Here is a 14,516-nt window from a genome sequence, read left to right on the forward strand (position 1 = left end):
ATCTAGGATCAGTTTAGCCATTTCAATGATGAAAGAACAGGGGGACCTGATCAGTTCTCCTACTCTGAGACGCCAATCCATACACAGCAATCTATCAAATATGAGAAACAAAATTATTTGTTGTCCTTAACATGTATTCCATCCTCTCTTTTAGGAAAAGACAAAGTTATCAGCTTGGGCAAATTCCTCACCTCCCCGACAAAAAGAAATGACAGCAACGACATACGCCTGGTCTACACAGAGGGAGATGAATGCAGGAAGAACATGAAAATGAAGAGCATCGTGATTCTGAAATGCAAGCCAGGTGAGTGTTAGATAGACTTGTAAGTTAGCTGCAGAGTTGAAGGTGAACAAGGAAGTGCCTGAAAGGGGAGCTAGCTAGCGTTCAGTCTACTTGTTCAACTTTCTTTGTGTGTCCCCTCTCCCTCCTGTCCTCCTATCCAGGTGATCTAGAGAGTGCCCCCATCATGCGAAGCGTGTCCAGTGATGGCTGTGTGTATGAGTTTGAGTGGTACACGGCTGCAGCCTGTGTCATGTCCAGGACAGTGGGGGACAACTGCAAGGTGGAAGACCCCCAAGCTGGTAGGTCACACGGACCCACTGGACCCAGATGCCTACCAGCGATGGAGATATGATACACTATTGGCTGTTTAATGCAATAATACTACTGATTCTCTTTTGTCTTCGCTCTACAGGATTCTCATTTGACCTGTCCCCCTTGTCTAAACCTGGAGGAGGCTTTTACAATATGTCCAATGGAGATTATGACTACTTCATTAACGTCTGTGGCTCTGTCACTGCAGCCAAATGCCCTCTGAAAGCCGGGGCCTGTCAGGTGGACCAGAGGCATGTTTTATCATACTAAATAAATCGTTATGAATATAGAGGAGGTGGACATGCCCACTAACAGTAGTAGGAAAAGCTTGTATCTGGGCTTTGTAAATGTGCTTTAGAGTTCCGACTAATGTTTGAGGTGGACTGAATGTTTTAGCTTCTGTTCTTCTGTTTGGTGTGTCTCTCTGCTACAGTGGCTCTAACTCATGGAGCCTGGGGGCGTTTAACTCTCAGCTGTCCTACTATGACGGGATGATCAAGCTGTCCTACAGCAACGGCTCTCGGTACAACAACGTGCAGCACACACTGCGCTCCACCATGATCTCATTCCTCTGTGACCGAGAGGCCGGCGCCGGCAAGCCTGAGTTTCAGGTACTGATTGGGTCCTGTCATGTGCTGCTGACGGAGCTCATCCAATCGCTAATAAGTAGCTCCTCGTATGGTTCACCTATGCTGTGATTCAACTGTAAAATCATTTACCATGAATATTCCACTTTCATAACCATATTGATCCTCACAGGCCGAGGACAAGTACACCTATAACTTCAGGTGGTATACGTCCTACGCCTGTCCAGAGCGGCCACATGAGTGTGTGGTGACAGACCCCAACACACTGGACCAGTATGACCTGTCCAGGTGAGACCCCTGCACAAGGATATGTTATGACTACAGCTGGGAATTTTCCCGAACCACAAAGCTTGATCTGGAAAAACTCCAGGTATAGACAGTAACCACGTTTACATGCACACTAATTGCACACGAATATCCCGTTATTATTCGGGTTACTCAAGTATTCTGTTTTTGAGTTGACGCATCTAATCATCATCATCCCATTTACAGTAACCCGAAAAAGCTTGTATCCTGGTTATGAGAAACCTGGATAAGATGCCTGGGATATGCTATCTTAAACGGGATACTGTGGCATGTAAACATCTTATCCTGTTTACTGTTGTTTTTCGCGGTCTGCGTAGGCTCAGTTTTGCATAGTATGGGTGTTGTGTGATGTTTTAATCTGATTGTCAAACAAATAACTTAAAGTAGGCTACCTGCGCAGTTACTGTATATCCACCATAATAATTGATTTTTCTGATACTCCGTACTGGACCGTATAGCCTACTGGCTACTTTCCCCCTTAATTTAAGAACGTTTCTGCTTATAATTTCCGACATTTGGTAGGCCATATTATATTTTCCTACTTTTGGTAAGCCATTTGTTTGTCAACTATACTGCCCTACCAAGCAAAAAGACAGTAACTGCTCATTTGGTCGAAAATGAGTTAGTCATTTTTGCTACATTAAATACATGCTTAATCACGTGGACAAGTATCCTGCCTCGTATTGTGTTTTGGAGAAAATGCGGGTCATGTTAACAGTAACTGCATAAAGTTACTGTGAAACCAAGGTAAATAAAAGCAGTTTTTCTCAGTTCCACGCTACTGCCTTTTTGCTTGGTAGGGCAGTATAGTTAGTTAGTTAGATATATGCAGCTTCTCTTCTGTCATAACTTGTTCCCCCAGAAGACTAAATAAAGGTGTGCTCACCAGAATAACGTCTTACATTGAAAAAATGAATATCGTGCGTGGAACTGAGAAAAACTGCTTTTATTTACCTTGGTTTCACAGTAACTTTATGCAGTTACTGTTAACATGACCCGCATTTTCTCCAAAACACAATACGAGGCAGGATACTTGTCCACGTGATTAAGCAAGTCATTTTTGCTACATTAAATACAAACTCATTTTCAACCAAATGAGCAGTTACTGCCTTTTTGCTTGGTAGGGCAGTATAGTTGACAAACAAATTAGTGATCTAGTTAACACCGGTCTGTTTCGTTTAGGGACCGCGGAGGAAACGCAACAACTCCAAAACAGATTGTTTTGTTGTGCAAAAGATTGTTCCTGTGCAAAATGTCCAAATGTCATCATTTTGACCGGTTTTAAGGAAATGAAAAGCTGAGAAAACAAAACACTTTTCTGATAACCTGAAATTTTATCTTGGCTGCATATTTTATGTGTTTTGAAATACTGTCTGCTTGCATAAGTGTCAAAGATAACACGTTATATGTGCATTCACATTTTCTCCATTCCTGTTCCCTGAAATATTTCAGTTACTGTTCCATTTAATCCATATGAACTTAAATGAGGAACATTCTGTTTATTCATGAATACAGGGATACTCGTGAGTGGGATATCAAAGGTGCATGTAAACCGCTTATCCCGAATAAGACCTTAAGCGGGATATGAGTTACTATTCGGAATACTGTGTGCATGTAAACGTGGTCAATGACTACGGCTTAGAATTTGTACTGGTCAGGTCATGAAAAACTCCCAGTCCTAGTTAAGTCCGATGAAGGCAGACATTAAGCAATATTTGAGGAATAATTAGTGTAACCCTCCTCTCTGTCCTCTCCCAGTCTCTCCCGGTCTAGTGGAGGGAGGAACTGGCAGGCCATGGACCTGTCTGACCCTAACAACCTGAGGAAGTACTACATCAACGTTTGTCGTCCTCTGAACCCCGTGCAGGGCTGTGACCGCCAAGCCTCTGTCTGCCAGATGAAATACCAGCCTCAGCAGGTTAGTGTCAGAGCTGTGGGATATCCTGTAGGATGAGTTTTACACACTAGGATGTGTGCTAAACATTGTTTGGGTCATGGAACGTCAGTTTCACAATTTCTGACAATAGCTCATTAATAAACAGTATTAAAAAGTTTAGAGACTATTCCTAAAAAATGATTACAATTTTAGTTGTTGATATAAATTGAAGGTATGGTTGGTAGTATCCCTCTTCTGGTTCTGGTAGCCATCCACTGTGGGTCTGTCTTAGTACTGGACTGTAGCTCGACGTGACTGGACTTTCTCTGTGTTGTTGTCATCAGGGCATTCTGTCTGAAACAGTTTCTGTCACTAATATGGGCCTGGCTAAGAGAGGTCCAGCAATCGAGGAGAAGGACCGCCTGCTGCTGGAGTACACAGACGGCTCCGAGTGCATCTCAGACGGCCTGAAACTCACCTACACCACACGTATCCACCTGGTCTGCTCCAGAGGATTTGTGGTAAGTGGAATGGCATATTTTATAGGGCCCTGTGTCAAAAAGAAATCAGATTTTGTTTAATCTTTATGTCATTATGTCTGCCTAGGATTGTAACACTGAGATGTGCCTGTCTTATTCTGTATTTGCAGTCGTCCGGCCCTCGTTTCCTCAATTATGGGAACTGTACTGCCAACTTCATGTGGGAGACCAGGGCAGCTTGTGCCATCAGTACTGCGGATGACCAGAACATGGTGAGCTGTTACATTCCACATCAACTGGAAGCATTATAGTGTTTGTCATGATGTCTAACCTAACATAGCAGGTGTAAAAGAAACGCCTGAGTGGGGTTTCTTTCTTACTAGTAACTGTCGGGGGAGGTTCTCTTCACTGTTCAACCAATCCAGTAAATGTGGAGGAGGAGTTAAGATGGAGTTTCGCTTTGTTAAGTCCAAAAGCGGAAGTCGCGTCACAGGCTCTCTTTCTCTTTCCCCTGAAATGGGCGCATGATGTCTGTAAAGACCTGTTAGATTGGCTGAGGTCTCATCAATCATTTTTCTTGATGGTTCTATTGTATGGCAGACCTGCTCTGTGAGGGATCCCAACACTGGCTTTGAGTTCAATCTGCTTCCTCTGACCTCCGAGACTGGCTACAAGGCTGAAGGCAATGGGAAAACCTTTGTGGTAAGTCACAGTCAAGCACTCTGTGTTGTGGCCTCAGGTCATAGCAGAAATTGTGAATAATGTGCATTTTCCATTCCATTTCCCCGGGCTAGCCCTGGCACCTACTTCCTGAGGCGAATTTCCTGTCTCCTACCGGAGACAAGACCTACATGCCTATATGCCTGACCTATATGACACTGCCCCTCCCCCCAGGTGAATATCTGTGGCGAGGTGGCAGAGTGTGGGAAGGACCAGGGGAAGCCTGTAGCTGGCTGTGAGCTGGACAATGGCCTGGTTGTTGGTCCTGTGGGAGTGGAGAGATCTCTACAGTACTCTACTGATGGCCTGCTCACACTCACATACAAAGGAGACATGAACAAGCCTACAGGTACATTCAATGGATCCAACCATCACTCACTAAGTGCTAACCCTGGGGCTCAATTAGCATTGCTGGAAATGGAAGTCTGAACAAAATGCATGTTGTGACACTAAAGTCAGGTTATGAATGTTTTAGTCTGAGCACTAACTTGTTTCCTCCCTCTCCCCCCCAGGCACCAGGGACACCTTCACCATTAGTTTTGTTTGTGACCAGGACGCCCACCTCGGCACTCTGAAACTGGTCCGAGAGGAGCTCAGCTCGTCCACACTCGTCACACACGATGTCTTATTTGAGTTTTACACAGCCCTGGCATGCATCCCTGCCCCTGTGGACTGTCGTGTCACTGGTAGGAACAAAACTGTTAAGGCAGCAGTTCCCAAACTAGGGGTCGCGAACCCATGTGGGGTCGCCTGATATGAAAATGGATTTACGGGAGAATTTCCAAAATCCCCCACAAAAAACATATTTTGTTAAAAATGGATCGTCTTTGTATCTCACAATCATTGTAATGTGGTTAACCTTCAAAATCTAATATTTGTTTTTTGTATTGAAATCCAAAATATACAATTCCACCATAGAGAGCCCTTAAATGGTGGGAAAAGACCGCACTTAACCGTTGCACTTGAATCAGAATGATTCAAGTGCAAAGTCAAGTGGGGCCTCTCAAGCTGTCATGTGACCGAATGCTGCAGACAATGGCTTCACGGGTCACTACAGAGGACTTTTGGTTCCTGACTCAAAGGGAATTATACCCTGCCTCCTCCCACAGAGTGTTAAAACCCATGGTACCCTTCGCCAGCTCATATCTGTGTGAAGCTGAATTCAGATCTCTGGTCTGCATTAAAACCAAATATCAATCCAGTTTGGATGTGACAGCAGAGATGAGGTGCGCACTGTTGACCATACCCCCTGACTTTGAGAAGCTCTGACGCGACATGCATCAAGCACACCCATCTCATTAGTGGTGGTGAGATAATGGTGCTTTCAAGACATCTAGGTCAAATCATGACATCAGTGATCTTCAGGTCGGAACTTTAGAAAAAGGCACGAGTTCCCGAGTTGGAATTCCGAGTTAGATGACCGTTCAAAACGATATTTCCCAGTCGGAGCTTGTTTTTTCCGAGTTGTCTTGAATGCTCGGAAGTCTGAGATTTCCTAGTTCCCAGTTGTTTTGAACGCGGCATTAGAGACATGTTAGACTAATTTGCAATTGACTGTCATAGCCCCACATTAAATGTACTGTATGTGATAGTGAGGTGAGAAGACAATCAGAAATACTGTTATAATTTTTTGCAATTGACTGCCATAGACCCACATTAAATGTACTGTATGTGATAGTGAGGTGAGAAGACAATCAGAAATACTGTTATAATTTTTTGCAATTGACTGCCATAGACCCAAATAAAAAAGTGAACATTGGCTGTTAGTGACATATTTCTTTCACATGGTTGGGATAGCGAGAATTTTGAGAACCCCTGTATTAATCTCTTCAAAACGGTATAGATGTCTTCAGTATGGCTCTAACGTGGCATATCACTTTATTCACTTTATCAAACTCTGGTCATAGAAATGGGTCTTCATATTAATTGAAAGATATTGTTCAGCTTCTCATCCTGGATTCACAGAGTGATTGTTGTTCTACTCTTTCAGATTCCCACGGTAACGTGTATGACCTGAGTCACCTGAGCAGAGACAGTGAAGACAGTCCCTGGGTGGCCATCGACACGTCTGAGCAGGCCAAGAAACGCCGCTTCTTCATCAACGTGTGTAGACCTCTGCCTCCAGTCCAGGGATGCCCCGGTGAGTCGCATGCAATTAGCCTATGTGAAGGCCAGGCAATGAGTCATCGCTTGGCCTTTATGAGGATAAAAAGGGTTCTGTTCCATCAGTCAATCAGTATTAATTGATGTTCAGCTTTTGCGTTTGACTACATGCATGTGTACAGTATAGAAGAGTGTTTTAAGTGTTTCAGTCAGACTGTATACAAACATATGAGTGTTGTCTTTTTATACGTTTGTACCACAAAGGAGTCGATTAGTTTGTCTCTCCGTGTGTGAGGTACTGTCAGTGTTAATGCCGTCCTTCGCTAACTGTCCTCGTCCATCTGCAGATGGTCTCCTGGGTGCATGTGGCACCATGGATGGTAAAGGTGTAAACCTGGGCTACGTCCAGTCCAGCCCCCAGGTGGCCTCTGACGGCTCCATCAGCATCGTCTATCTCAACGGGGACCGCTGTGACAAAGGCCACCACTCCACACGTATCATCTTCCAGTGTGACGACAACCCTGTGAGTGACCTACACTTGCTCTCTATGGGAATGCTCTCACATCTTATGGCCGTAGAGTGGCAAGAATCTGTATGAAATGTTACTTATTGATGTTACTGATCCCATTTACCATATATTTTCTCTCCTAATCTCTACGGTACCCGTCAAAAGTTTGGACACACCTACTCATTCTAGGGTTTTTCTTTATTTTTACTATTTTCTACATTGTAGAAAAATAGTGAAGACATCATAACTATGAAATTAACACATGGAATCATGTAGTAACCAAATAAGTGTTAAAACAAATCAAAATATATTTGCCTTGATGACAGCCATCCTTTGCCTTGATGACAGCTTTGCACACTCGGCATTCTCTCAACCAGCTTCACCTGGAATGCTTTTCCAACAGTCTTGAAGGAGTTCCCACTTATGCTGAGCACTTGTTGGCTGCTTTTCCATCACTCTGCAGTCCAACTCATCCCAAACCATCTCATTTGGGTTGAGGTCCGGTGAATGTGGAGACCAGGTTATCTGATGCAGCACTCCATCACTCTCCTTGGTCAAATAGCCCTTACACAGCCTGGAGGTGTGTTGGGTCATTGTCCTGGTGAAAAACAAATGATAGTCCTACTAAGCGCAAAGCAGATGGGACGGCGTATCGCTGCAGAATGCTATTGTAGCCATGCTGGTTAAGTGCCTTGAATTCTAAATAAATCACTGACAGTGTCACCAGCAAAGCACCATCACACCACTTCCTCCATGCTTCACGGTGGGGAACCACACATGCGGAGATCATCCATTCACCTACAGTACTCTGCGTCTCACAAAGACACAAAGGTTGGAACCAAAAATCTCAAATTTGGACGCATCAGATCAAAAGACAGATTTCTACCGGTTTAATGTCCACTGCTCGTGTTTCTTGGCCCAAGTAAGTCTTTTATTCTCATTGGTGTTCTTTAGTAGTGGTTTCTTTGTAGCAATTCGACCACAAAGGCCTGATTTCACGCAGACTCCTCTGAACAGTTGATGTTGAGATGTGTCTGTTCCTTGAACTCTGTGAAGCATTTATTTGGGCTGCAATTTCTGAAGCTGGTAACTCTAATGAACTTATTCTCTGCAGCAGAGGACTCTGGGTCTTCCATTCCTGTGGAGGTCCTCATGAGAGCCAGTTTCATCGTAGTGCTTGATGGTTTTTGCGACTGCTCTTGAAGAAATTTTCAAAGTTCTTGAAATGTTCCGGATTGACTGACCATGTCTTAAAGTAATGATGGACTGTCGTTTCCCTTTGGTCTTTTACCAAATAGGGCTATCTTCTGTATACCACCCCTACCTTGTCACAACACAACTGATTGGCTCAAACGCATTAAGAAGGAAAGCAATTCCACAAAAAAACACTTTTTCTTTGGTTACTACATGATTCCATGTTTTATTTCAGTGTTGATGTCTTTACTATTATTCCACAATGTAGAAAATAGTAAGAATAAAGAAAAACCCTTGAATGAGTAGGTGTGTCCGAACTTTTGTCTGGTACAGTATATTTTTCATGTTTGGTTCATTTACCAACAGGGCTCTCCTGTATTTGACCGCCAAGACGGCTGTGAGTATGTGTTCATCTGGAGAACCTCCGAGGCGTGTTCTCTCACCAGCGCTCAGGGTATGTTTTGGAGGAGGAGGCTGCCGTGTTTAGTGTCGTGGCTCTGACTAAGACTGATACGTCTCTCCACCAGTGTCACCATCGTGCTTAAGGTAACTCTCCTCTCCCTGACTCCTGCAGGTGAAAACTGTAAAGTCAAGGACCCCAGAAGTGGCTACATGTTTGACATGAGTTCCCTGTCAGGGAAGGACTACATGGTGAAGAGTGGCCAGTACCAGTACCACTTCTCTGTCTGCGGGGGGCTTAAGAGAGGGATCTGCACACACAAAGACACAGGAAGTGACCAGGTGTCAGCCTGTCAGGTGAAAGACAGCACCCACAGAATCGCTGGTATGTAAATCTGTCAAAATATCTTGAGTTGGTTCAACTTCTTTATAAAGCTTTGATGTTCTTTTGGTAGTAATTGATAAAACCTCTGAGAAACAGCTGGTTGATTATTCATCACAGGGATGGCCTCACAGACTCTGAGCTATGTTGGAGATCAGATCGTCCTCAACTACACTGGTGGGGAGACATGCCACAAGATCTACCAGAGATCCACAGAGATCTACTTCTCCTGTCATCCTAAAATGAACCCTGTGAGTCAAAGTGAAGCTAAAGAGCAAACGTGTAATATGACATCTATGCTCGTCCCAAAGTGTTTGTGAATGTGGGAGTTACTGGGTTGTTGTGGTGTTTCTGCATGTAGGGGGTGCCAGAGTTCATCAAGGAGACTGCGGAGTGCACCTACCTGTTTACCTGGCGTACTGCTCTCGCCTGTATCCCAGTCAAGACTACCAGCTGCTCCTACCAGTATGGATAGTTCTATTCTGGGAGCTCTCTTCCCAACACAACCTTCTCTTCCTCCCAGACAATGACTAGTTTCCCCTTTGCCAGTTATTTCCGACTGACTGTTCGGTATTTTTCCCCACACAGAGATTCTAATGGCAACTCGTACGACCTCTCCTCTCTGGCCCTGGACTCCAGAAACTGGGTGGTGGAGCCCAGCACTGGGCAGCAGGAGCGTTACTACATCAACGTCTGCAAGTCTCTGGTGCAACAGGGGGGTAAGTGCCTATCCTCAACACCAGCATCCTTTATATGAAGGACACTGGTGGTTCCTGTGTAGTTTTAATTTCCCCATTTGTGTGAACAAACATCAACCTTCTCGTAAAGTCTTCAGTCACAGTTTGAATGTGGTGCAATTATGCTCGCCTTCTGAACCATGGGATACATATTTCTCTCCTCGTGTTGTAGGCTCCTGGAAGTGTCCGTCCAACGCAGCGTCCTGTCTGAAGAGCGGGGAGCACTATGTGAGTCTGGGAGAGGCCGAGTCGGCGCCACAGTGGGACCAGAACATCCTGGTACTCAAGTACACCAACGGAGAGATGTGTCCTGGTGGACAGAGGAATAAGAGTACCATTGTACGCTTCAAATGTGACCGGGACAAAGTGGTAAGGGATCATAGACATCAGACACACACACGTAACACAGGCTGAGTAGACTGAACATGTTTCTCCTGTCCCAGGACTCAAGGCCTACACTGATAACGGCCATAGAGGAGTGTGTCTACACCTTTGTGTGGTTCACTGCAGCCGCCTGCCCCCTCAACAGCAGCCAGCACGGAGACTGCATAGTCACCAATCCAGTCACCGGTGAGTCCCACTCCAACACTGAAAATTGAAAGGGGTCTGCCTACACTAGGCCATGTTACCATTCTGAAAAGGTATTTGCATTAAGTATGATTAACATGGGAAAATACCACCGTTCTCGTAGGATCTCAGTGCAGTCAGGCACGCCACTGCAAAGAGTTAGTGAGCAACTCCTCCATGTGCTTTTGTTTTGATACCTGTCTGTACTGTGCTGCCCTCCTGAACCCAGGCCACCTCTTTGACCTGAACGGACTAAGCCAGGAGGGAGGCTACACTTTGTACGACAACCTGGACCCTAGGAAGATGTTCCGGCTCAACGTGTGTGGGGAAGTAGCCAACGCAGGCTGTGAACCAGACACAGGTACAACAATGTTATATCTCACAAGCTCTGGTTTGGCTATGAAATCTCTGCCCCTTACTGGTAAAAGCTTGATTCCCACAGCAATCATTTAACAGTCCTGCCAATGTCAGCTGGCCAGCAATGATGAGGTCACTGAGCCATGGACCAGACACGGGTCACAAGACAGCTGTTTAAAGATTAAACCCACTTTTCAAGAAGATGGTGGTTTATGCAGCTGGGTTATGTAATGGTCTTTGGCTCTGCATAAAATGTAGTCCCTATTGTCTTGAAATGTATCAATGAAGATGGTCACTTATGGTCGTTTTGATGTGTGTGCAGGTGTGTGTATCAAGGAGACCAAGAGTGCTCTGAGTGGCGGGCGGGCCAACAGGAAGCTGTCATACCTGGACCAGGTGGTGGAACTGACCTATGAGGGCGGGGCTGTGTGTGCCGCCAACCCCGCCCTCACACACAAGAGCATCATCAGCTTTGTGTGCAAGGCCCACGGTGAGGCCAGCACGGGGCCGGTACTGGTGGACTCGGACAAGAACACGTGCACACACTTCTTCTCCTGGCACACGCCCTTGGTGTGTGAACACCAGGTAATGACCGGTGGCGCTTCCCAATTCCAAAACAACCCATAGCCTCCTACCCCTTAAACTTAGTAGATCTGAAAGAATTGGATAGATGTAACCGTTATGGCAATTTGCCTTTTGATACGGTAGCTGGAATTTCTTCAATCGTGCTTACCTGTCATGCTATACAGATCAGGCAACCAGTGAGTCCTTGTAGACTCATTTCAAACAAGTCAGTATGCTGCTTGATAAAGTAGCAGTGTGGTAGACATCAGATAGAGGCCCCATCTACTGTAACTGATTACTGAGGCTAACTAACTGTCTGTGTTGACTAACTAAACTAAGTAGTTAAGGTGCTATTTACGTAAATGACTATACTGTTAGTTACCACTATGAGGTGGAAGAGAAAAGGCTACGTGAATACGTCATGTTTAGTCTGCTGAATGGTAGACCTTTAGAGATTACTTGTATGTTGAGTTTAACCTGACATATAGAGGTGTACAAATCTTAACAGCTGTCAATTTTGCATTAGAATTGGTTTATTGTGATAGGTGTATTATATATGTACATTTTTGTAATAGCGACTTTAATATGTAAACATCAACTTTGCTGCCTGAGGTATGCCTTTTGTCTTTGCTAGACCCCTCGTCTGTCTCACTTTCGTAATGTGTTCCCTAGGTCAAGTGTTCAGTCCTGAACGGCTCTACCCTAATCGACCTAACCCCTCTGATCCACGTGACGGGCTACTACACAGCCACCAACGAGGACCTGGTGGACAAGGACCAGTCCCCTGACTTCTACATCAACATCTGCCAGCCCCTAAACCCCATCCCTGGGGTCACATGTCCCCCAGGGGCCGCTGTCTGCATGGACCCTGAACAAGGGCCCCCCATAGTGAGTCGACAAACACAGAAACGCATGCACACACAGACACACACACACAGACAGACACACAGACAGACAGCAGAAATGAACACTCATCAATAGTATTCCCTCTGTGTTTACAAACCAACATGTTCAATTATACATTTCCCTGTGTCTCTCTCTTGCTAACAGGACATTGGTCGAATCACCTCTGTCCCGGAGTTCAACAGCGTGACCAATGATGTGTCAATCATCTTCAACAGCACCACCGCCTGCCCCTCTGACCCCACCCAGAACTACACCTCCACCATCATTTTCACCTGCCAGAGGGGCCTGGAGCTGGTCAGTACCACGTCAGTGGCACAGATTACATGTCTGTATATTAGAGACCTCTCATTGTCTTGTTTTCTCACTGATGGCTCTTGTTGAAAGAGTTTTCCTCTAAAATTAGGTTTGGCGTCTTGGAAAGCTTGTGCATGTTTAGTCTTTGTGGTATTAAAGCCTCTCCTGTCCCCCCCAGGGCTCGCCCCAGATGATCAGGAAGCACAAGTGTATGTATGTGTTTGAGTGGGCCACTCCCGTGGTCTGTTCTGACGCCACGCAGACCAAAGGCTGCACCTTGACAGACTCACAGCTGCAGTTCACCTTTGACCTCTCACCCCTCTCTGGGGAGATTCAGGTGGGTTGACCTTTTATATATGCGACCTCTTACCCTCAACATGTCTACATGTTCTGTTATACTTAGTTATACGTGTCATCTATGCATTAACACATGTATTCAGTGGAAAGTAGTCCTTCTTTTTCATGATGCCTTTTCATCCATTGTCTTTCTCTTCCAGGTGCCTGTCGGCTCAAAGACCTATAAGATCAATGTGTGTGGGGAGGTGGCAGACCCCAGCTGTAAGCACAGTGCAGTGTGTGTGCAGTCGCCGGGCGGATCAGCGTTCTCCTATGGCATCAGCCAGGCCATGACTATGGACTACAAACACGAGGAGCAGGCTGTCATCATGCAGTACGGAGGAGGAGACGTCTGCCCTCCAGGTTAGACAGGCTATCCTCAGTCCCACACCCTGGTGTCTATGGGCAAGTCAAATGACAACCTTCATGCCACATATATTGCACAATGTTTGTCCAGTGTAGCAGTGGCTTATAGGGAATAGGGTGTCACATAAGAGTGCAGCCTGTGATGCTTTGATGAAGTGTTTATCAGCCTGTTGTTGTGCTGTATCTCAAAGTGAAGCTCGTTTGGGCCTTATGGTTTCCATTTCTCGATTTCAGTGACTGAGAATGAGGTTTGCGTCTTTCCCTTCAACTTCCTGAAGACGTCATATACGGTGTGTACAACCGAGGGCAGGGTGGACGGGAGACAATGGTGTGCCACCACCAGTGACTTTGACAAGGACAAGAAATGGGGATTCTGCGTTCACGGTAATGACTGTGTTGAAATGTGTGTAAAAGGAAACTATTTTGAGTGTGTTTCTCCTAGGGGCTCTGGGCTTAGCTGTGCTCAACTCTGCTGTGTGTGTCGTGTCTCAGTGACAGGGAAGAGGCAGTCGTCCATCCTGTTCACATGTGACCAGTCAGCCGGCCATGGCACCCCACAGCTGCTGAGTGAGACAGGGGGCTGCGCTGCCACCTTCCAGTGGAAAACCACGGCTGTGTGCCCACCGAAGAAGATGGAGTGTAAGCTGGTGAACCAGCACCAGACCTTCAACCTGCGCACTCTCTCCTCTCTCACCGAGCCGTGGAAGTTCAGCCACAACAAAACAGCGTATGTTTAGCTTTTCCCTACTGCTTCTCTTTCTCTCTCCTTCTCTCCCTTTCTCCCTTATTTCTTCCTCTCCCTCTGTACCACTTGACGAGGATTGAACATGCACAGTAGTGGTTAGGCGCTAGAAAACATTTAGCTATCTCCAGGTACTACATCAACCTGTGCCAGGGGATCCATGGGGGCCTGCCAGACTGCCCCGAGGGCGCCACGGTGTGCCGGAAAACCAGCGATGGGAAGACCCAGACCCTGGGCCTCGTCTACACCCAGAAGATGGCAGTCTCTGGTGGGTTTTACAGACTTACTTACTTCAAGATGTCATGTTTTGTGTAATGAACTGAAACTTCGTACGTTCTTCTTAGGTTTGTGTGTTTTGTTAAGGATCCCAGTAATATTAGTCCTGGTAGACTTATCCACTTTAAGGAACCCAGTAATATTAGTCCTGGTAGACTTATCCCCTATAAGGAACCCAGTAATATTAGTCCTGGTAGACTTATCCCCTTTAAGGAACCCAGT

General features: G+C 45.7%; 1 protein-coding gene across 1 annotated transcript in view; it reads left to right on the plus strand.

The window, feature by feature from the left end:
• The window catches only part of igf2r (insulin-like growth factor 2 receptor), a 44,459-nt gene that overhangs the window by 15,881 nt on the left and 14,062 nt on the right, over window positions 1-14,516 (plus strand). The window contains exons 13-41 of the mRNA XM_071413486.1: window positions 155-304; window positions 445-582; window positions 696-846; window positions 1,029-1,206; window positions 1,355-1,470; window positions 3,247-3,406; window positions 3,709-3,885; window positions 4,014-4,115; window positions 4,444-4,545; window positions 4,738-4,912; window positions 5,076-5,249; window positions 6,554-6,703; window positions 7,014-7,189; window positions 8,735-8,822; window positions 8,943-9,152; window positions 9,270-9,400; window positions 9,511-9,614; window positions 9,738-9,868; window positions 10,059-10,255; window positions 10,330-10,456; window positions 10,683-10,814; window positions 11,133-11,395; window positions 12,047-12,262; window positions 12,425-12,574; window positions 12,753-12,911; window positions 13,072-13,273; window positions 13,511-13,660; window positions 13,769-14,003; window positions 14,150-14,286. Coding sequence (XP_071269587.1) covers window positions 155-304; window positions 445-582; window positions 696-846; window positions 1,029-1,206; window positions 1,355-1,470; window positions 3,247-3,406; window positions 3,709-3,885; window positions 4,014-4,115; window positions 4,444-4,545; window positions 4,738-4,912; window positions 5,076-5,249; window positions 6,554-6,703; window positions 7,014-7,189; window positions 8,735-8,822; window positions 8,943-9,152; window positions 9,270-9,400; window positions 9,511-9,614; window positions 9,738-9,868; window positions 10,059-10,255; window positions 10,330-10,456; window positions 10,683-10,814; window positions 11,133-11,395; window positions 12,047-12,262; window positions 12,425-12,574; window positions 12,753-12,911; window positions 13,072-13,273; window positions 13,511-13,660; window positions 13,769-14,003; window positions 14,150-14,286 — 4,581 coding nt within the window. The remainder of the gene's footprint in view (window positions 1-154; window positions 305-444; window positions 583-695; window positions 847-1,028; window positions 1,207-1,354; window positions 1,471-3,246; window positions 3,407-3,708; window positions 3,886-4,013; window positions 4,116-4,443; window positions 4,546-4,737; window positions 4,913-5,075; window positions 5,250-6,553; window positions 6,704-7,013; window positions 7,190-8,734; window positions 8,823-8,942; window positions 9,153-9,269; window positions 9,401-9,510; window positions 9,615-9,737; window positions 9,869-10,058; window positions 10,256-10,329; window positions 10,457-10,682; window positions 10,815-11,132; window positions 11,396-12,046; window positions 12,263-12,424; window positions 12,575-12,752; window positions 12,912-13,071; window positions 13,274-13,510; window positions 13,661-13,768; window positions 14,004-14,149; window positions 14,287-14,516) is intronic.

The sequence above is a fragment of the Salvelinus alpinus genome, chromosome 8 (genome assembly GCF_045679555.1).
Source record: "Salvelinus alpinus chromosome 8, SLU_Salpinus.1, whole genome shotgun sequence".
Taxonomy (NCBI): Eukaryota; Metazoa; Chordata; class Actinopteri; order Salmoniformes; family Salmonidae; genus Salvelinus; species Salvelinus alpinus.